This window comes from Sitophilus oryzae, unplaced genomic scaffold, assembly GCF_002938485.1.
Source record: "Sitophilus oryzae breed Bouriz unplaced genomic scaffold, Soryzae_2.0 scaffold_1512_pilon_pilon, whole genome shotgun sequence".
Lineage (NCBI taxonomy): Eukaryota > Metazoa > Arthropoda > Insecta > Coleoptera > Curculionidae > Sitophilus > Sitophilus oryzae.
The window spans coordinates 1,123,416-1,146,968 of record NW_022146184.1 but is presented as its reverse complement, the minus strand read 5'-3'; the positions used below and the strand labels follow the sequence as shown (position 1 = coordinate 1,146,968).

Genomic DNA, 23,553 nt, shown 5'->3' with positions numbered 1-23,553 from the left:
GCCTTCAACCATCCTAGAACGAACTGTTGAATTCCTGATTTTGCGTTTTGTTTGGTTATTACTATTATTTTATTAGCGTACAAAACGAAAACAAATAATTTAATACATTTTACATTTATGAAGAACATAATAATTACTGTGATTATACATATTATTGTGATTACATCGCTAACGTAGACAAAACGAAGGTCCTACAAATTGACTGTAAGTTATAAGAATCTTTATCTTTTTAATCTTTTTATGATTTGAATTTTCGTGCTTTATATTTTATAATAGACTCGAAATGTTAATATTTTTGCAAATTCTTGTGAAAATGTGAAGTTTATGTTTTTGTTTTATATTTGAAAAAGTTTTATATTTTTAAGATGTTTCTTGTTGTTCCTATTATTAATATTATAATATACATAATTATTTTTTTGTACCTTTTGAAGAATAATGCTTTTATTTCGTTTACCATAACTGTTTTTTTTATCATCTTTTTTGTTATTTTAATAAGAGAAATACGTTTTCGTTTATTTAACTTTTGTTTTTATATCTGTTATGTCCAGAAATTATTGTTTATTTTACCGATGGAAATAAATTTATTTGATTTTAATAAACGCTTTTTAATTAAACATCCTTGTCTAAAAGGCTACTACAAAATACACAATCCATAAGTAAACCGTCCTCGTCTAAAAGGCCAGTTGACGCAAGCGCGGTAATAAACTCTTATCAAACTTGTTACCGTTTTGCAGTACAGCGTTGACGCGTCTTGCTTTTGTTAGTTTGTCTATGAATCTGAGAAACAAAATGCAGAAATCGGAACCGAGTACTAAATGTACCTATAATGACGAGAACTAGATTCTCTCGCCATCTTGAGGTAGTCGCACATATCGTACGAATCGTACCACCAAATAAGACCAGCGGCCTACTGGAGAACCATGCTTGCTTCACCTACGTAACCGTAAGTAGGGTCCCATAAAATATACGAAAATGGGATACCATGTACAGGGTGGGCTAAATTGAACAGTTATAAAGGGGAACACCCTTTTCTATACGAGACAGACGAAAACTAATATGATAATAAAAACCGTACGTGGATATCTGTTACAGGGGTGTTTTTCAAAAATGTGCATGTTTAACAAATTGTTGTAACTTCTTTGCTGTTAAATTTTTTTTTTTTTTATTTTTATGAAAATATCTCTAAGGTACCTTTTGCGTAGAATTTTTTTTAAATTAATAATTTAAGAATTATCAAAAATTTATTTTGATAGGGTCCGGCAATAGTGGGTCGGGCATCTGTAGCTCCTAAAATAAAAAACTTGAGAATTTTGTTTAAGTATAAACCTAAAGTATGTATGAGGATGTATTTCCGGAAAATATTTTAACTTCTATAGGGTGGCTCAAAAAGTGTGAGTGGATCTGGATGATTTTTTTTAAATGGAACACCCTGTATATTATTGCATTTTTGGCTTCCTTTCACATCACTTTACATAATCCTAAGATATGAGTAAATCTATTTCGATAGTTTCAGAGATATTAAAATATAAATCAAAAATATATTTTTTCAACACTTCTCAAAAAAAAATATTAAAAATACAAGAACTGTTCTGAAATCAAAACTATATTAGATATTTACTTTAGAGGGTCTGTTCTTACTTTGCTATTAATATGGTAATCGTAAATCATACAGGATGTTCAATATTTTACGCCAAACTTTCAAAAATATAAAATAATTTTGTTGGTTTTTAAATGGGACACCCTGTATATTCTTTTTTTGATAGATAGAGAATTAAACATTTTTTGTATTTAAAGTATTTCAAAAATTTTAATAGTTTTCCGGATACACGCAGTATTATTTCATATGGCGCTTTCAATGGTAAAATACGAGAGAAAAATCATTGGGTGGCTTTGATAAAAATTTACTGTGGAAAATGGCCGTATGAAATACAAAACCGGGAATATCTGCGAAATTGTTAAAAATTTTGAAATACTCTAAATGCAAAAAATGTTCATTTTTTAATTCTCCATCTATTGAAAAAATAATATACAGGGTGTTCCATTTAAAAAAACAAAGAAAAATTATTTTATATTTTAGAAAGTTTGGCGTAGAATTTTGAACATCCTATATGATTTACGATTTCCATATTTATAGCAAAGTAAGTACAGACCATCTAAAGTAAATATCTAATATAGTTTTGATTTCAGGACAGTTCTTGTATTATTAATAATTTTTTTAAGAAAGGCTAAAAATATATAATTTTTATTTATTTATTAATATCTCTGAAATTATCGAAATATATTTACTTATGTCTTAGGATTATGTAAAGTGATCTAACAGAAAGCCAAAAATGCAATAATATATAGGGTGTTCCATTTAAAAAAAATCATGTCGATCCACTCTCACTTTTTTGAGCCACCCTATAGAAGTTAAAATATTTTCCTGAAATACGTCCTACTACATACTTTAGGTTTGCACTTAAACAAAATTTCCAAGTTTTTTATTCTAGGAGCTATAGATGCCCGACGCACTATTGCCGGACCCTGTATATTTTTAACTATATATTTTTAATTCATTAAAAAAAACCTAAAATTACGTTTCTACAAATAAAGCATGCTTGATATTTTGCTCGACTCCTCTTCCAGATATAGAGTTTTTAAAAATTTGCCCAATCTGAATAAGTAGGCTTTAAATGACGCCGGCCGTAAGGCAGAAAACAAATGCTTACCGGTAGCTGTCAACAGCAATTAAAACGCAAATAATATTTACAATGGAAGATGCAGAATTGTATAACAATTTAAATTATATTTAACAAAACTATATCTTTTAGATTCTTGTCTAAAGTATACGGCAATTAAAATAAATATATCGGCTTGGCCGTCCGGCGGCCTCGACGGCCAAGCTATTCTCGAAATTGGCAGCAAAAAATTGCTGATAATTTCAGCAATGCGAGGAGGTGACTCGCCTTGTTAAAAGAATATATTTGCGAGTTTCCTTAAGGACAGATCTATAAGAAATCCCCAAAGCTTACTAGTAAAATTCTGCATTTCGAAGGGGACCTGACTTAAAATTAATAATTAAAAATTAATTTAAACGGCAATAACTTGTTTAATTTAAATAGAACACCCTATATATTTTACGTGAATCAGATGCACAATTTAATTGTCTATCAAATTGTATTACGCTATTTTTTACCTATCTCTTCAAGTTTTCGTAGAAAATGCATTTTCTTATAATTTAGACCGCATTTATCACTATACCCTTGGAATATTGACATTCTAGATTTTTTTAAGGCAACATACATATGTACAAAATGTACAGGCAATAATATTGCAAGCCCATTTGTTTACAAAAAGAAAAGTATTTAAATCTTTGTAGAAGAGTATACCAATTATATTACTAATTATTAATATACCACCATTATTTCCGCCCAGAAATTAGTTAATTACATACTTAATTGTTTTAATTAATAAATTATTCAAAATAAAGGTGGATTTGATTCAGTAATCAATACAATAATAAGTTATGAAAATGAAACTCTCTGTTGTTGTAAATAAGCATTCGTCAAAAATTAAATCAAATTTATAAAGTTTTAATTCCTAACACAGTTTAATACACACACAAAATTCACTTTTTTAGTATTTGTAGCAATTATTATTAATCAACGTAAACAGTCAATTAATGTAGTTTGAATACTGGGATCATATTAATTGGTTGTCTTTAACAAAAAAAATTTTTAAGTTTTTTATCTTTTAATGAAAGAGACAATATCGACAATATTAGTATCTGGTAATTTTTGAAAATTTGTTAGATGTATAAAAATAATCTAAAATGTCAATAGTCCATGGGTATAGTGATGAATGAGGCCTAAATTGTAAGAAAATGCATTTTCTGAGAAAACTTGAAGAGATAGGTAAAAAATGGTATAATACAATTTGATAGACAATTAAATTGTGTATCGGATTCTCGTAAATTAAGAGACTTAAATCGTTAAATTCTACGTAAAAAAGTGCTTTGGAAATGTTTTCATTAAAGTACAAAATTTTCCATAGCAAAAAAGTTACAGCAATTGGTTAAAAATGCACATTTTTGGAAAACACCCCGTAACTTACAAACGGTAACAGATATCGATGTGCGGTTTTCACCTTCATGTTTTTGATACAAATTAAGCTCCAGATACCGATATCAGTTTTTGTCTATCTCCTATAGAAAAGCGTGTTTCCCTTTAAAAGCGTCCAATCTGACGCACCCTGTACATTATTGGCTTCATTATACATTTTACAACTTACCCATTTATTCCGAAATCGGGGTCGAAGGCCGTGACGTTGGCCACGAAATTGTTCACGTTGGCCATGGCGTTTACCGCCGCGTAGTAGACGGTGCTTTTGAAATAGGGCTCGTTGTCGTTGAGGTCGCTCACCGTCACTATGGCCCTGGCCACGCTCTTGTCGTTCAGCATTCCTGGCCAAATGGAAAACAAACATGAAAACGGGGAAACGATCGGCGAACCGTTAGTTCGATGCGGCCATTTACCGGATTCGTTACAGGCAAGTTTAATATTTGGATTGGGCCTGGCAAATACGCCACAAATTGTGCGGTCATAAACGGTAAAGTTAATTATTCCGATTAATTGACATACGCTCTTTCAAACGTTTGAATAAGGGAGTTCATTAATTTGGAGGTATTTTCTAAATAATCCATCAACCAAAATCACATAATTTTTACAAGCTTATACCGGGTGTTTATCAAAAGAGGCTCATCCCTATAAGTTTTTTTTTTTATTTTTTGGGATAAATCTTTGAATAAGAAGACTAAGGAAGGAGCATATCAAAAATCTTAGGTACACCGCGATGGGCCTCAAATATGGCCGACTTAAATTCCGGTTTATCAGTGCCGTTCTAATTTTATTTAAAAAATGTAAAACTATGATGTAGGGTAGACGTGGGGTAGACTCAATAATTTGTTATTTTATTTTACGTTGTGAATAAATGTTGGTAGTTATTAAAATTGTTATAAAAATATATAATTCTAATAAAAATAGATAAGTTATAATAAGTATTTATTACCACAAACATCCGATACGCTACTGAAGCAGGTAAGTCAAATTAACGTATCTAAATTTTTTGACGTCTAATCTTTGACAAGTAATAAATAAAAGCAAAAATGTAAGAAAAATATATAATTTAGTTAATTTAAGTGAATTTCATAAATGATCGATTTACTACACGTATGTATATTATATAGTCACTTACTACCGAAAAATTGTTCCATTATTTCACTCAATTTTTGCCGAGATCTACCGCACGCTACACAACCAACTATTTTAGAGTCTTTTTCGATAAATCGCGATAGTGTCACTGTTAATTTAAGTTCTGCCACAATTTCCATCTAGATTTACTACCTTTATACAACTATCAGTAGTAGAATAAATAGTAAATAACATAAAATAAGCTCCGTAAAGACTGACAAATCCACAAAATTTCAAATCAAATTCAAATGTGTCAAATGAATCGTCAAACAAAACTGTCAAGGATCCCCACCCTAGAGAGCTTTTATGGTGGCTTTTCCGCCCACCATGCATGAATACATGGATAGCATTGTGCTCCTTCCTTAGTCTTCTTATTCAAAGGGATAAATGAAAGAGATTCAGTAGGTTAGTATATAATATAAATCAGGATTGATTGACGTATTCATTTGTTTTTGGTCACTTCCTGCTTCACCGGAAATAGCTACAACTTTTGATTTTTAAACGGCACTCTAAGTATTTTTTTTGCTTTATTCGATAGAAAATGACCTACCTATCAAGTCAACATTTGAAATTCTTGCTTAAAAAATCGTGTTTTAAATTTCAATCCACAGTATGCTCCCAGATTGCCTTTACAAGAGAAAAATAGTACAGGGTGGCCCATCGAAAACGTTCCGCAAGGCATAACGGCCAGGGTATTCTTTTTTTCAAAAAATCCAAAAACCCGTCAATTCTGTTTGTGAGGAGGACAACTTTTGCCCCTAAAATTATTTCTAGATGTTTACGCATTTTTTCACTTGCCACAATGTTGAATCATCAGGTACGGTAGTTGCTAGATAGCTGTTCTATGACTTGTACGTTGAAGTTCTTTTCAATATCGTTAAACTAACCCACAATAGAATTTCCAAAAATACCACCCCAACCGTTCAATTTATGAGGGTTTTGTGTGTGCACCTCGTGAGAAACCCTGGGGTTGTCTTCAACCCAGTACCGACAGTTGTGCCGATTAACTACACCGTTCAGAAAGAAAGTGCAATCATCCAAAAAACACACATTAAATAGAAAATTATTATCATTCGCCACTCGTTCACTCATAGTTTCACAAAATTGCAAGCGAAGATCAAAATCGTCTTCGTTGAGTTCTTGTACCAACTGAATTTTGTACGGGTGGAACTTTCGTTTTTCTAATATCCTTTGGACACTTTGCTACTAACTCACGAACAATTTTGCTATAAAGGTGGTTGTCAGGATGGCGTTCATTGAATATCTGCGCAACCCGATTGCCACATTCATTATTTTTAAAATAAAGTTCGATTATTTCCACTTTTTCTGCAAGTGAGTACACCATAATAACTGTTAAAAAATTTAACGATATTGAAAAGAACTTCAACGCATAAGTCACAGAACAGCTATCTAGCAACTACCGCACCTGATCGTTCAACCTTGTGACAAGTGAAAAAATGCGTAAACATCTAGAAATAATAAGAAAAAATAGCAAATTAGTCGAAGAAATTTATCCTTCTCATTTACTCTGATAAATGTTTAAATAAACTTTTCAAATTTCAATCCTTCATATTTTCTCAATAACTAGACCGATTTTCAAAAACGAAGCCGGAAAGTATAGAGAATAGAAAGCCCTTTTCATTGCGGTACCACTTGACCCCCCTCCCCCATATGATAAAAATTGGGGGATGACGCCCTCGCTAAAAGGGTTGAAGATTTTGCAATCATTTTTGGAGCAAAAGTTGTCCCCGTCACAAACAAAATTGACGTGTTTTTGAATTTTCTGAAAAAAAATTACCCTGGTCGTTATGCCTTGCGGAACGTTTTCGATGGGCCACCCTGTATATTGTTTTATTATGAGTAAAAATGACACTTTTTGCGGCGAGGTCGTACGAGGTCGACGAGCGTTAGCGAGTCCAACATACAGCCGAGGCACAAAAAGTCATTTTTACTTCGAATAGAGCAAGTCATATTTTCAAACGCCACAAATAATTTTTTAAACAATTTCAAACGTTTCAAATAATATAAAAAGATTTAAAAGTCATACCTTGTATGAAATTATACAGGGTATCGTAGGGCCCATCGAAAACGTTCCGCAAGGCATAACGGCCAGGGTAACTTTTTTTTCAGAAAATCCAAAAACACGTCAATTTTGTTTGTGAGCGGAACAACTTTTGCCCCAAAAATGATTGCAAAATCTTCAACCCTCTAAGCGGGGGTGTCATCCCCCAACTTTTTTCAAATGGGAAGGGGGGTCAAGTGGCACCGCAATGAAAAGAGCTTTCTATTCTCTATATTTCCCAGCTTCGTTTTTAAAAATCGGTCGAGTCATTGAGAAAATATGAAGGATTGAAATGTGAAAAGTTTATTTAAACATTTATCAGACTAAATGATAAGGATAAATTCCTTCGACCAATTTGCTGTTTTTTCTTATTATTTCTAGATGTTTACGCATTTTTTCACTTGCCACAAGGTTGAAAGATCAGGTGCGGTAGTTGCTAGATAACTGTTCTGTGACTTGTGCGTTGAAGTTCTTCTCAATATCGTTAAACTTTTTTACAATTATGGTGTACTTACTTGCAAAAAAAGTTGATATAATCGAACTTTATTTTAAAAATAATGAATGTGGCAATCGGTTTGCGCAGATATTCAATGAACGTCATCCTGACAAACACCTTTATGGCAAAATTGTTCGCGATTTAGTAGAAAAATTTCACGAAACTGGTTCCGTTATGAATAAAAAGAGGCAGAGGGAAAATCCTGTAGTAAATGAAGCTATGGAGATATTCGTATTGAGCCAAGTTGCCATGGGTAGTACGCTGAGTACAAGAAAATTAGCCAATGAGACCGCGACCGGCGTGAATCGTACAAGTGTCCAAACGATATTAAAAAAACACCAGTTCCACCCGTACAAAATTCAGTTGGTACAAGAACTCAACGAAGACGATTTTGATCGTCGCGGGCTGGTATTTTTGGAAATTCTATTGTAGGTCAGTTTAACGATATTGAGACCGCACCTAATCGTTCAATCTTGTGGCAAGTGAAAAAATGCGTAAACATCTAGAAATAATAAGAAAAAACAGCAAATTGGTCGAAGGAATTTATCCTTATCATTTACTCTGATAAATGTTTAAATAAACTTTTCAAATTTCAATCCTTCATATTTTCTCAATGACTCGACCGATTTTCAAAAACGAAGCGGGGAAATATAGAGAATAGAAAGCTCTTTTTCATTGCGGCGCCACTTGACCGCCCCTTCCATTTGAAAAAGTTGGGGGATGACACCCCCGCTTAGAGGGTTGAATATTTTGCAATCGTTTTTGGGGCAAAAGTTGTCCCCCTCACAAACAAAATTGACGTGTTTTTGAATTTTCTGAAAAAAAATTACCCTGGCCGTTATGCCTTGCGGAACGTTTTCGATGGGCCACCCTGTATATCGAGAAACTATTACTTCGCTCGTTGAATTTGACACTTTATGTCAGTTTAATAATAGTATTTTTAAACTTTTAGGACCAACGACAAGTGCAACATCTGCCAGGCATTGGCTTTTTTTATATTGTCAATCCGTCGCAAATCATGAATACTTTTTGCCACGTTTGTCAACAAAGAAGCTGGCCGGGCTGTCCTTGGCAAGTGTTTTAAAAAAAACAATTTTGCTTTTTACAATATTAAATTACCATTTGGATGTATTTAATGCGATTATTCAGTTAACTGGTAAGTCAGAAATTACACACAAAAACGTTATTCGTAAATACAACTAAGATTTAAACGTCATACCTTGTATTTTAGAAATTGTACTGCAAAGACCCGCCGATAGAACTCTTGCCTGGCAGCGCACCTGTTTAACTAAAATATTATTTCCCTGATAATAATATCAAAACACGTCAATTTTGTTCTGATAATTTATGCCCCAAAATGATTTTGATTATGTTTTACCCTATTATTTAAATGTCTTCCCCACCTCAAAAATGGGAAGATCTTCGAAGTATATCACAATGAAAAAGCTTTCTATTCTCTATTGTTTCAAAAAAATGTTTACAAATCAAACGATTATTAGAAAATATGAAGAATGAAATGTGAAAAGTTTGATTTATACATTATCAGAAATGATGCCAGTAAATTTTTATTACCAATCAACATTATATTCTTATTATTTCTAGATGTTTACCGCATTTTTCGCACTGGCCGTTAATATGCAAAAAGAGCATATTGCCTTAACTTAAATTTTCTTTTACTTCTCCCTGACAATGTTCTCTATATTCTCTATTCTCAATATCGTTAAACTTTTGAACTATGGTGTACTTATATAAAATTGATAATATATCAAACTTTATGATCTGATAAAAGAATTTTTGATGCATTTTTTGGTTGTGTATGCACATTGGCTTGGTTTATGTTTTTATTCAGCTTATATTTATTTGGAATAACTGGTTCCGTTATGGAATGGCATGCATTGAGGCTAGAATCCTGTTTAATTAGAGCATTAAAGGAATATTCGTATTGAGCCATAGTTTTGTCATATTAGTGTGTTATCATGAGTACAGGTAAATTGTATCATACCGCGACCGGCGTGTTATTTACCTATTATCAAACTTATATTAAAAATTACCAGTTCCATGATAACATAATTCTGAAATGTCTTTTTTAATAGTATGTTTATCTTTCCAATTCACTAGTTATTTGCAAAATGTATTTTGAACTAATTTAAGTCATTATTGATCATCTTTCTTTTTCAAGTTCCGGGATATTCTTTTTCATTGTTAAAAAAATATATATATTTCAATATTATTGTAATATAAATCGCAGCTCTAAAAAGTATATGATATTGTTTACTAATGTGTAATTTATTTACTATGAATTTTCTCTGAAAATAATAAGTCTTTAATAATATCATTGATTTGCTGTGTAAAGTTAATAGACATATTTTTTTAATACATTAAATTATATTAAAGTAATAAAAAATATGTTTATTAACTTTAAACAGTAAGTCAGTGATACTTATAAAAATATTTTTTTTAAATTTCCCCTCTTTTAAGCCCCGCCCCTCCAATTCCCCTCAATTTAGCTAGTACTGCCAGGCGACACCAGGTGGCGTCTGTTTCCATTTTTTAACATGAAGTTAGCATTTCTTTAATGTACCTATTCTCTGCTTCGCTCGTTGAATTTGACACTTTATGTCAGTTTAATAATATATTTTCGTACTTTTATGCTTAGGCGTAAAAGTGCTTTACGAATACCTAGGCGTTAAAATGAGTTTTTTTTATATTGTCAATCACGTCGCAAAAATGGATACCTTTGTGACGTTTGAAAAAATTTTCCTATTATCTTTGAATAAGAAGACTAAGGAAGGAGCATATCAAAAATCTTAGGTACACCGCGATGGGCCTCAAATATGGCTGACTTAAATTCCGGTTTATCAGTGTCGTTCTAATTTTATTTAAAAAATGTAAAACTATGATGTAGGGTAGACGTGGGGTAGACTCAATAATTTGTTGTTTTATTTTACGTTGTGAATAAATGTTGGTAGTTATTAAAATTGTTATAAAAATATATAATTCTAATAAAAATAGATAAGTTTTAATAAGTATTTATTAACACAAACATCCGATACGCTACTGAAGCAGGTAAGTCAAATTAACGTATCTAAATTCTTTGACATCTAATCTTTGACAAGTAATAAATGAAAGCTAAAATGCAAGAAAAATATATAATTTAGTTAATTTAAGTGAATTTCATAAATGATCGGTTTACTATACGTATGTATATTATATAGTCACTTACTAGCGAAAAGTTGTTCCATTATTTCACTCAATTTTTGCCGAGATCTACCGCACGCTACACAACCAACTATTTTAGAGTCTTTTTCGATAAATCCAATTCCATCTAGATTTACTATCTTTATACAACTATCAGTAGTAGAATAAATAATAAATAACATAAAATAAGCTCCGTAAAGACTGACAAATCCACAAAATTTCAAATCAAATTCAAATGTGTCAAATGAATCGTCAAACAGAACTCTCAAGGATGGGGCTAGAGTGCTTTTTCCGCCCACCATGCATGAATACATGGATAGCATTATGCTCCTTCCTTAGTCTTCTTATTCAAAGCCTATTATTGACCTTTTCAGAAAATTGCACTCTTTATAAGAAAATGTGTTTGTTCTAAAATGGTTAATGCCGTTTATACTTTTCCAAATTTCCATACCATTGCATTGGAGAGAAAATTAAAGAAAACATAAAATTATGCTTGAATTTTTCTAGTCCTAAGAGAAGGATCTAAAAATCAGAAATCGTTTTGAATTCACTGACAGATGGTTATTATGAATATTCATTAACGTCATATTTTTTGCTGTTGTTAAAGTGTTTCCGATAACTATTAACACCCTTTCCGCAGCATTGAACTAAATAAATTTAGTGCTTGTTTAACATATTAACACAGCAAAAAATATGACTTTATGACAAATATGGTTATAATTATAAAATTATAACATTATTTATAATTTGGTACCACACACTTCGTATTTCGAGTCAAATTGTCGTTATATTTTTGACCATTGCACTTTGTAGGGAAATTTAAAATGCTATTTTTTAATTGAAAATGTCAAAAGTTGACTTATCATACACCATTCAATTTAGAATGTAATTTTCTATCATCTGAAGTAAAAAAATACCAAAGGTGTCATTTAAAAATCAAAAGTTCTAGTCTTTTCCGGTGAAACAGGAAGCGACCGAAAGCAATTGAATACGTCAATCAATCCAAATTTATGTCATATACCAACATACGAAATCTGGTTTTTCTAACTAAAAAATAAAAGTGTTTTTTTGGTTTAAGCCAAAGGGTGAGCCACTTTTGAGGAACACCCGGTATTTAAGTTGCTTGGTTATTTAGTAAGTGTATGCGAAAGACATTCAGGTGACATTTACGACTGTCATGAGCCCAAAAGTACCATCGAGACTCGTCTGGAAAAACCTGCATGAACTTGCCAGGTTATAGCGGCATTCAAGGCACAAAAAAAACTATGAAGTAGTACAGTAGTCGTTTTTAGGGTTCCGTATCCAAAGAGGAAAAACTATTACTAAGACTTCGCTGTTTGTCCGTCCGTCTGTCACAAAGGTCTATCTTATAAACCGTTATAGCTAGACAGTTGAAATTTTTACAGATAATGTATCTATGTTGCCGCTATAAGAACAAATACTAAAAACAGAATTAAATAAAGGTTTATAAATAAAAAAGTACTTTCACTAAACATTATCTTTTAAGTAATAATTTACATAGAATCTTTCACGCGTGGTTTAAAGCGTTAGGACTTTCCGCTGCTATGACTTTGGAGCCATAGTAAGGCAGGTTCGAATCCTAGTCAAAGTAACTTTTTTTTAATCGTTTTTTTTACATGTTTTTACATATTTATTTTTACTTTTTACATATATATTATTGATTAATTCAGTTTTTAGTAATGTGTTTCTTAATTTTTTTTTAATTTCTTATACGCGCATTCAAAATTTCAGCTAAATCGGAAAAAAGTTTATAATAATATAGTGTCTAATGTTGTATAGATAATGAATGGCACGGAACCCTTCGTGCGCGAGTCCGACTCGCACTTGACCAATTTTTTTAAATCGTAGGTTATTGTATAAAAGAAATGAAACCATAATATAAAAAATCATGATTCACACATTGTTATGTAACATTGTTCCGATGAAAAAATCATGATAAACAGAGATCTAGGATAATATATGGAATTTTACATAACAAAACTACTACTATATCTCAATATCTACATATTTTCACCTATTTAAGGCTCATCTTATATCACAATATTTAAACCACAATATCAAAAACTATGATAAGCGCATTCTTTTATAACTTTGTTTTAATAAGAAAAGCCTGATATACATATATCTAGGATAATACATGGAGTTTACAGTAATAAACCTACAACTACCTCTCAATTTCTCACCTATTTTTTCCATATAACTAATTTCTTCCTCGGTGGCGTAATAGTCTGGATCGTTATTAGCCAGGATAACTAAATTATACTCGTCCTTGGTTTCGCGATCGAACGATTTGGCAGCGTAGAGGTTCCCGGTCGCCTTATTAAGGACGAAGGAACGATCCTCGTTGCCCATCAATATGTAATAGTACACTGCTGCGTGCTTGCCCTCGTCTCGGTCTAGGGCTCTCACTTGTCCTGTAATGAATTAAAGGATCAATATTTTATATCTTTAAAGAAACATTCAAAGAATCAACATTCTTCTATAGAACTCAATATTGCATTCTGAAACTATTAAGAGCATTTTTTTTCAAACCAAACACAGTCAGTATAATTTAATATTAAGAGGATGCGAACAAAAATAACAATCAATTATTATCTTTCCCTTTTTGCGGTAATGTTAAAACTTATCTCGGATATTTGTGCGGTTAAACCAAGCAGAAATTATATAGCCACATAAATTCGCTCGAAATATCCCGAATTCTTTGAATGCGATAATAAATACCACATTGTGAAAAACGTGCATCCGGGAAATATATCGTAAATTTAAAATGAGATTACCTGGCCCGTTTCCAGAACACACGTAACAATAAAAGAACTGGCAAATATATCATCCATTCGAAGGATTTGAAAAATCTTTAAGATTTTTAAAACGATTTGAAATAATAGCTAATCCATATCTATACAGGGTTGTTTACCACATAAGACACGGAGTAGTGTAGCTGAACGATTAGAATTTTGCAAATTGTAAAAATATCTAAGTTGTATTTTTTTTAAATGGAGCGCCCTGTGTATTATTACATTTTTAGCTTCTACGATTAAAATAAAGGTAAATTTGATTAAGATTTACCGTATTTTAATCTTACCGTGTTTGAAATATTTAGGTTTTTGTCAAAATACAGTAATAAATTTTAATGCTTAATTTCTTTAAGCGTATTTGAGTTTTTAAAACCAAATATTATACTCAAGTATTTTTATTTATTAAGTTTTGTGTTGCAATAATAAAAATTATACTTCCTTATGCAGAATGTTTAAAAATTTATATAAAATAATTACTAGGTTTAAACGGCAATAACTTGTTTAATTTAAATGGAACACCGTGTATATTTTATGAAAATCAGATGCACGATTAAATTGTCTATCAAATTGTACCATTTCTTACCTATCTCTTCAAGTTTTCATAGAAAATGCATTTTCTTATAACTTAGACCTCATTGATCAATATACCCATGGAATATTGACCTTTTAGATTATATTATTCTTAAATATGTTAAGTAACACATATTTAAAGAGTATAGATACTAATATTGTCGATAAAATTCATTTGTTTCGTTAAATTATTATTTCATACTGTGATCCCAGAATAGCAAAGAACGAATGGCTTAAACGTGAATGTTCAGAATTAGAACAGCTGCAAAACCAACATGCCAATTTTAATCTGCATAAAAAGCTGAAGGAGACTGCTGGCATATATAAAAAAATGAGATCAACTGTAACAGTCAATAATAACAACCAGATTGTCCTCGAAAGCATAGAAAAGAACAATGTTTGGGAAAAGTATATAGAAGAACTTTTTGACGATGAAAGACCCTTAGCTGATATCAATAACTCACTAACCGGCCCATCGATCACTAAAGATGAGATTGAAAAAGCCATACTTATTTCGAAAAATAACAAAGCAGCTGGGGCAGATGAAATTCCTGCAGAAATACGTAAGCTGCTAGATGAAAGAGGCATTACAGCATTACATAAAGTATTCAACAGTGGTTGCGTTCTACTTTTATACCCCTGCCTAAGAAGACCAATGCCAGAAAGTGTGAAGATCACAGACTTATCAGCCTGATGAGCCATACTCTAAAAATATTTCTGAAAATAATACACCAGAGAATTTACAAAAAATGTGAAAGGGACATAAGCGATTCGCAAATGGGGTTCAGACAAGGGTTAAAGGCACCAGGGAAGCGATTATTAAATTAGCACCTATTATTAAATTATTCTAGATAAAGCTTCATTCAGAACCTCGCAATTAGTGGAATAAATTAGTGGTTTCAATTAGCGTAGAAGTTTGTGCTTTTAATCCAACGTAAGCATTCAGAACGTCAACATTACTGGTAGACATTTTCAATTAGTAGAAAAATTTATCAAACTTTTGACTTTTCCACTAATTATACACACACCGGAAAAGTCTAGGGATATTACAATTTTATCCAGCCATCGTCAGTAATTTTATTATTTGCATTTCTGATATAATAAAATTAAAATAAACAAATAGTTTACAGGACGTATTGGAAATAAAAATGCGAAATTTGCCGAATTTTTCAAATTTACCTTGATTTTTATTGAACTCAAAAAAATACACACGTTTTTTTTATTCTAAACTGTGAATTAAAAAAAAAGATAAAACCATTTTTACTTAATAAAGGGTATGGCCTCCTCTACTGATCAGGTTGTCGATCACTTCTTGAGGTACAGCCTGCCACGCTGCACTCACGGCCCGAACCAGATCCCTACGAGTTTCACGAGGCATACCCATTCTCAAAATTCTTCTTTGGATCGCGTCCCATACGTGCTCGATGGGATTGAGGTCAGGAGATTGTGCCGGCCAGTGTAAGATGTTTAATTGATGAGCATTGATAAACTCACTTACCACTCTGGCTGTATGAGGCCGTGCATTGTCATGCATGAGAATGAAGTTTCTTCAAAAATCATTGACATATGGTAACACGACAGGCTCAAGCATTAAATCACGATATGTGATTCCTGTTAGAAACCTTTCAAGAAAAACGAGATCGGTTTTTCGGCCTAACTGGACTCCTCCCCATAACTGTTCCACCTTGATAAGGGTGCACTTCCTGAACATGATCCAACCGAATAAGATTTCCCGGTTCTCTCCATACCCTAAGCCTTCTCGAATCCGGATAAATTCCAAAGCGTGACTCATCCGTGAATAGAATATTGGCCCATTGTTCATTCGACCACTGAACATGATCTTGAGCCCACAAATATCGTACCTCTCGATTTCTTCTCGTTAAGGGTTGAGCTCTCCACGGGCGTCTGCTACTTAAGTTGACCTCTCTTAATCTATTGCGAACAGTGTCAGGACTAACGGTTACATTAAGTGTTTCCTGGAGAATTAAACTAAGCTCTGGTGCTGTAAGAGTCGGTCGGCGTCGAGCATTTAATTGTAAAAAATGATCTTGCTGAGGGGTAGTAATGCGATTTCGCCTTATGTGCCTTTCAGCAACATCACCACTTTCACGGTAGCGCGCACTTAATCGCGATATTACACTTTGCATTGTATTTAATGCTCTAGCTACGTCGATTTGGCGCATTCCAGCTTCAAGCATACCCATGGCCTTTAGCATTTCGTCTCTGTTAAGATGTCTACGCTCCATAATGTCGGTTAATACTAAACAGAGTTATTTGAATTAATTCTAGCCAGTTATCATAAAAACATAGCCAGTACAGGTTAAATTCGAACAATAAAATGATATCCCTAGATTTTTCCGGTGTGTGTATTTCAAAATTTGCGAGAAATGTGATTTTGGCCTTTGATTATCTTCCGTCAAGAGAAATTATAGTTAGAAATAATCGAAAAATAGTTGATTGTTTTATAAGCTAAATATTAGGCTTTCTCTATAGATAAAACTGACCAACGCAAGCTGTTGCTAGGATACTCTTTTAACTTTAATTGTGTTTTTTAAACATTGTGAATGATCGAAAACTAAAAAGTATAAAGTGTAATTGAAACCACTAATTTATTCCACTAATTGCGAGGTTCTGAATTAAGCTTTATCTAGAATAATTTAATGATAGGTGCTTAAGCAACTAGAATAAAAAATCTTTACTAATAAATACGAGTTTTTTTGTACTTACCAATTAATGTATCTGGTTCGTTATTTTCAGTAATATAAAAATGATACGGGTTTGTAGCTGTCGATCCAGGAAACTCAGGCCGATTATCGTTTTCGTCAACCAAAAGGACTGTCAAGTGTCTTACAGTTTGGTACCACTTTGGAAATCCATGGTCTCGCGCAACTAGTTGCAGCTAAATTAAATACAAGTAAATTTTGGTTAGTTACTTAACAGAATTATATTAGAATATGTTATGTACCTCGTATCTAGGGTTCTCTGTCTCTCTATCTAAATCTCTTCTGAGCCTGAGTTCTCCATTTTTCTCGTCTATCGCAAACTCGTTTGTTTCTTGAACGATGTTATCGCCCACCTTGAAGTGGTAAGTCACTCTGCCGTTTTCTCCATTATCCTTGTCAGTCGCTTTGACGGTAAGAACTAAAAAGTCTTTCTCTGCATCATTCTGAAATAAAATAAACATACACTCTTACTTAAAGTGTTCTCAATACAGAGTATCCCAATATTCCGTCGACATAGAACTACTACGTATTTTTGGAAACAAACTATTTTCATTGGACACAATTGACCTCTATACAGAGAATACTAGGCTACTAGTAACATAGCAAGTTGCCGGACGAATTTACGTTTACCCGTTTTGCGTTCGTACTCGAGATTGCCGGCTAGTCGGCTGGTCAGGCAGTACGCAGTTGCAGTTGTGCTTGGACGGGTCGGTCATGACAGACTAGGAATACGACGCGAGGAGTGCTGAGTATTTATTATTTTCATTTTAAGTGTTTACCTACACTTAAGGTAACATTTATAATGAAAATACTTAAATATTTATTATTTGAGTGTGTTTACAAGCCAAAACTAAAAATAAATAAATTCTCTTAACCCAAAAAAAACTAAAATATTACTCTAAATAAGAAAAAGTTATAACAAGTGTTCAAAAAGACCATCTTCTTGTGCTAGAGAGAAGCCTAGGCGGTCATAAAATCCCCGTCTGACATTGGCTAACATATTAGGGCTGATAGTTTGGAAAGCCTCTCGTATTTTCACTTGAAGCTCATCCAGGTTATTAGCCCAATTATGACCATACACTTTGGATTTTACATAACCCCACAAAAATAAGTCATTGGGACAAAGATCTGGTGATCTAGCGGGCCACAAAATAGTTCCATATCCACTAATTAAACGGTTGGGAAAAGTATTGTTCAAATATTCTTGAACAATACGGGCATTGTGGGCAGGACAACCACCTCAGCAATTTGATTACTTGAAAACGTGGAATTTTGATCCGCGGTAGCACAAATGAACACTTGCTTTAACTCCTGTTCTTCATTAATCAACACATCAGGCTTTTTGTGTTTTTGTGGGAACACGCACTCATGTGTTTCAAAATTATTAGTAACTCTTGATACAGTAGGTAAAGATGGAATTGGCCTGTTTACAAAAGTTTGTGGAAAAATTGTTTGTATATTCCGATAAGACCTATTTTGGAAATATCGTTTTACAATTTGAATTTTCTCACGAGCTACGCAAACATCCATTATTTTACTTAAAAAATAAATTTTACACGAGAACTGTCGCGAGAATCTATGTATTCGTTTAGGCTATTAAAAAACGAATTATCGCGCTATTATATATTATAATAGGCTATTAAAAAACGAATAAAACGCATCATCAGCAGATGATTATAAACTGCTAATGATGCTAACATGGTTAGCGAAACGCGCGTCCAGTGTAAAACTTAAAGTGTTTTAGTTTATTGTGGTGATTTAGTGTTTTATTTTGCTGTGTAACACCAAAGGTTCCAACCCTCAACTGTAACTTTTATTAGTCATAATGTCTATTTATCCACCGCACACTGATCAGAGTAGATGCACACTGCCTTCACCAACTAATAGAAGCATATAATTTCTCTCTAATGTAGGATAAGTTTACATTTTCGGCAAATTTCTGATAATTTTTTTTGTTTTAACTGACACAAAAAAATAACTACTTGTTAAAGTTGGACTAGTTAGACAGCTATGTTGAAGTAACGTCACACATATCACAGCCAAGTAGATTTTATCAAATAATAAAGATCTACTCAGATCAAATCATGTAAGTGAAAATATCTAGGAAAATCTTTGTTTGAGGGGTAGGCAACCTTAATAGTATTTTGTAGAGACGTGAATTCTCCATTGAATATCGGAATAATATACTGGGTGTTCGTTTAAAATAAAAGAGTCGTGAAATGGGGTGACTTTTCCGTTTGGGGTGATTTTGTCAAATTTCGTCCGAAAATATGTTAGACGTAGCCGTAGCCACTACTTGAAAAGAACGCGTTATTTGTTATTAGTAAATTATGGGTGGAGGCACCCCACGTCTCGGAACGTCGTTAAACGCTTGCCGTCAGTTGCGATGTAGCATTTACAGTGCTGTGAAGCCAAATCTGTTTTTAAAGCCTATTTTGTGCGTTTCAAACTTCGACGTGGCTGCAATAGTTAACCACGCTATATTGAGGTAAGTATTATGCAGAAGTTCGTTATAATATTGAGGGTGATGAAGCATATTTTACGTAATTATGCTTTTAAATGGGGTGGCTTTGGTCTATCAATAAGAATAAGGAAGAGGGCAAAGACACCCCATATAAGCAACTAACTTTGCCCATCCAGTTTTTACTTTTTTTATATATATATATATATTTGTTTAATAAACAAAAAAGCGTATTATTGTTGTGTAGACCATGCGCATTTGAGAAAATACAACAATTTTTGAAATAAACACGATTTAAAATTCAGAATTGGGCAAAGTCACCCCACTTCACGGTAACATGCTTTTAAAGGTGACCTATGTTCTATATTAATTTTGTCTCACCTTGTATACTTTTTGGATCAAGTTTTAATTTGATTTAAAGTACAATAATTAATTTAACTACATATTAGACTATACCGAGTAAATTCCGATTTAGGTAGCTTTTGTTGTAATTTAAAATATGTTCTTTATTTTTAGAAAATGTTAAATATGCAAAAACTTTACATTTTAGTCATATACATCTCTCATAAAACTCACGTTTATTTTTCTCCCAGAATCCGAAAATCACTTAATATATAGGGTTTTCCATTACAAAAAACAAATTTTGATACGTAACTTTTTTTGGGGACTCCCTGTAGAACTCTATATTTTTAAAAAATTGCTCTGAATTAATATACATATGCTCAAAAAAATTCATTTCAATAAAAAATGTCGTTCTCCTTGGAGTCTCCGCGGCGTATGAGCGCCCTGTACATCAGTATCTGGGGAAAAATGCCTTATTGAATAAAAACTCACCTCCATAACTTCGACTGTGGCATTGGGTAAATACGGCATCACGAATTCTGGTTTGTGATCATTGACATTCTGCACGTGAACCTTCAAAGTGGCCCTGTCAAAAAGATTTCCATTACCAGCACCATCTCTGGCTTCCACTATTAAATTGAACACTTTCGTTAAGCCCATCAGCGATTTGTGGGCGTAGAGTATTCCTGTGTCCATTCCCAGTAAAAATATATCTGAAAACCAAAATTAAAGCATTAAATTTAAAGAGAACAATTCCATTCATGTAAATACTTGCCATTATCGTTTCCTGATACTATACTGTAATGGATGTTTCCATGAATTCCAGAATCTAAATCAGTGGCGTTTAGTTGGATTAGTGGTACTGGTGGATTAAGTCTGACATCCTCCATGACGTTCACTTCGTAAGCTTGGTCGGTGAATCTAGGCATGTTGTCATTCAAGTCGTTGATCTTGATGTAAATAGGCACTGACATTGATCTCCTGATGTTGACTGGTGTGTTGTCGTAAGCTACAACAAAGAAATTCAAGTTCAATTTCATATTGCATATAACATTACAAATAGAGTTTTAATAGATTCGGAACCTTAATTAAAATTAGTAAATATGAGAGAATAGAAAGTAAAGACATAATAGATATGGCGACAATTAAACAACAGAAAAAGTTCTGTACAAAAATAGTACACTATATTAAAAATAATATATTTACAGAAAATCCACTATCCCCATTGTAAACTTTTTAAACCAACCCCCCATAGCAAAGATATACACCGCTGGATACTTTATTTACATGGTCTGTATCTTTGAATAAGAAGACTAAGAAAGGAGCTAATGCTATCCATGTATTTATGCATGGTGGGCAGAAAAAGGACTCTAAGGTGGGGATCCTTGACAGTTCTGTTTGACGATTCGTTTGACACATTTGAATTTGATTTGAAATTTTGTGGATTTGTCAGTCTTTACGGAGCTTATTTTATGTTATTTATTATTTATTCTACTACTGATAGTTATATAAAGGTAGTAAATCTAGATGGAAATTGTGACAAAACTTAAATTAACAGTGACACTATCGCGATTTATCGAAAAAGCCTCTAAAATAGTTGGTTGTGTAGTGTGCGCTAGATCTCGGCAAAAATCGAGTGAAATAATGGAACAGCTTTTCGCTAGTAAGTGACTATATAATATACATACGTGTAGTAAACCGATCTTTTATGAAATCCACTTAAATTAACTAATTATGTATTTTTTTCTTGCATTTTTGCTTTTATTTACTTCTTGTCAAAGATTAGATGTCAAAGAATTTAGATACGTCAATTTGACTTACCTGCTTCAGTAGCGTATCGGATGCTTGTGTTAATAAATAATTATTAAAACTTATCTATTTTTATTATAATAATATGTTTTTATAACAATTTTAATAACTACCAACATTTATTCACAACGTAAAATAAAAAAAAATATTGCGTCTACCCCGCGTCTACCCTACATCATAGTTTTACATTTTTTAAATAAAATTAGAACGACACTGATAAACCGGAATTTAAGTCGGCCATATTTGAGTCCCATCGTGGTGGACCTAAAATTTTTGATATGCTCCTTCCTTAGTCTTCTTATTCAAAGGTCTGTATGCATGCGATATAAATAAATACAAATGACCGGTTGACAGACAGAGAGACAAACTAAAAAGCAACATACAGTGTTGCCGCTTTTTAAATGTGTAGGAAAATTTTTGTAGAAAAAATAAACTAATTAAAACTTTAATGTACGTCACCGGTGGCAATGAAATGAAGGTCGCTGTTATTTTATGCCGTGGGGTGCATCAAGGCTTTTATCTATGGGTGCATCGGAACATACGACAGAAAATCCCAAGTTAATTTTTAAGTCAAATATTACCTGCCCAGATGATTTTATGCAAAAGTTGTATTAGACTTTTTTGAAGAGACTGATGTTTTTTTAAGAAATGGTACTTTTGTATAGAATTTCGTTTCATTTGGAATAGTAATTTAAAAGTTATTTGCAAAAATCTACCTTCAAATTAGCAAAATTTGTAATACGATCTAGAGAAAGCTACAATTAAAACACAAGCACAAATGTGATTGTGTCATTGTCAAATTCGATGTCACATTTTCTTTACAAGAATTTGAAGGTGGCAAACAGAGTAATTTTCTATAAAATAATTATGAATTTGGCAACTTCTGAAAAAGTTACGATGGATAAACCGCATTTTGCTAGAAATAGTATTCCCGCTGTATTAGATGTGTTTGCAGCTCAGTCTCCGGAAAACCTATATCGAATAAGTCAACAGTTTAAAGAATAAACCGGAGGTTTGAAACTAAAGGCACTAAGGAACATCTAAGGAATTAAGCACATGAAAGTGTGAAGACAAAAATAATTGAACAGGAAGAAAATAACAATAACTTGAATATTCTTCATGTTGAAGAAAAGAAAAACATTGACTCCCGTTTATTGGGGATACAGTAGGAAAAGACCACATGATCTTTCGCCGAACGACTTCTTCCTGAACATTTCCTTTATGAACATATTGTCGCGACCTAGCTGGGGGTTGTTTGCTAGGTTCGCTATACCAGGTTCTCTCTTTCAATCAAAACAACCATTGAACAAAATGTGCCTTTATTTAATATAAAGTTCACAGTATAATACAATTTTGGGGAATGCCAAGACTTAACGGTTTACTTAACTAAGTACTTACAGGAACATCTTCAGTCTGCGCTGTCTTCTATAGTCTGTCCAACGAGAAGATCCTTGACAGTGATAGATGTGTCTGTCATTTTAATTTCAAAGTAGTTTATTTTATTTTACAAAGAAATAAGTTGGTACAACTGGAACGCATAGCAGGAAATTATTATATTTAAAATTTGACTGACAAGTGATTACTTCAAAATATTGGGAAAAAAACTGTATAAAACTGAAAAAATGTAATCGAGTTATTTAATTTAATAAAAAACGGTATGTGTTAATACAAAACAAACAAGAACAAGACACCACATACCAAAAAAATATAAAAAAGAACTATTTCTTACTTTCAAGCTTTATGAAACTTCCCGCATTTATGATTATATTTATCAATATAAATGATGTACAAATACAAATTTGTAATATTCCGCAAAAATAAATAAAACAACATAAATAAAACAAACTA

General features: G+C 32.6%; 1 protein-coding gene across 1 annotated transcript in view; it reads right to left on the bottom strand.

Annotated features, from left to right (window-relative positions):
• The window catches only part of LOC115878453 (cadherin-87A-like), a 546,388-nt gene that overhangs the window by 22,276 nt on the left and 500,559 nt on the right, over positions 1 to 23,553 (bottom strand). The window contains 6 exon segments of the mRNA XM_030894963.1: positions 4,270 to 4,441; positions 13,189 to 13,419; positions 17,098 to 17,269; positions 17,336 to 17,536; positions 20,389 to 20,609; positions 20,672 to 20,905. Of these exon segments, the coding sequence (XP_030750823.1) occupies positions 4,270 to 4,441; positions 13,189 to 13,419; positions 17,098 to 17,269; positions 17,336 to 17,536; positions 20,389 to 20,609; positions 20,672 to 20,905 (1,231 nt within the window).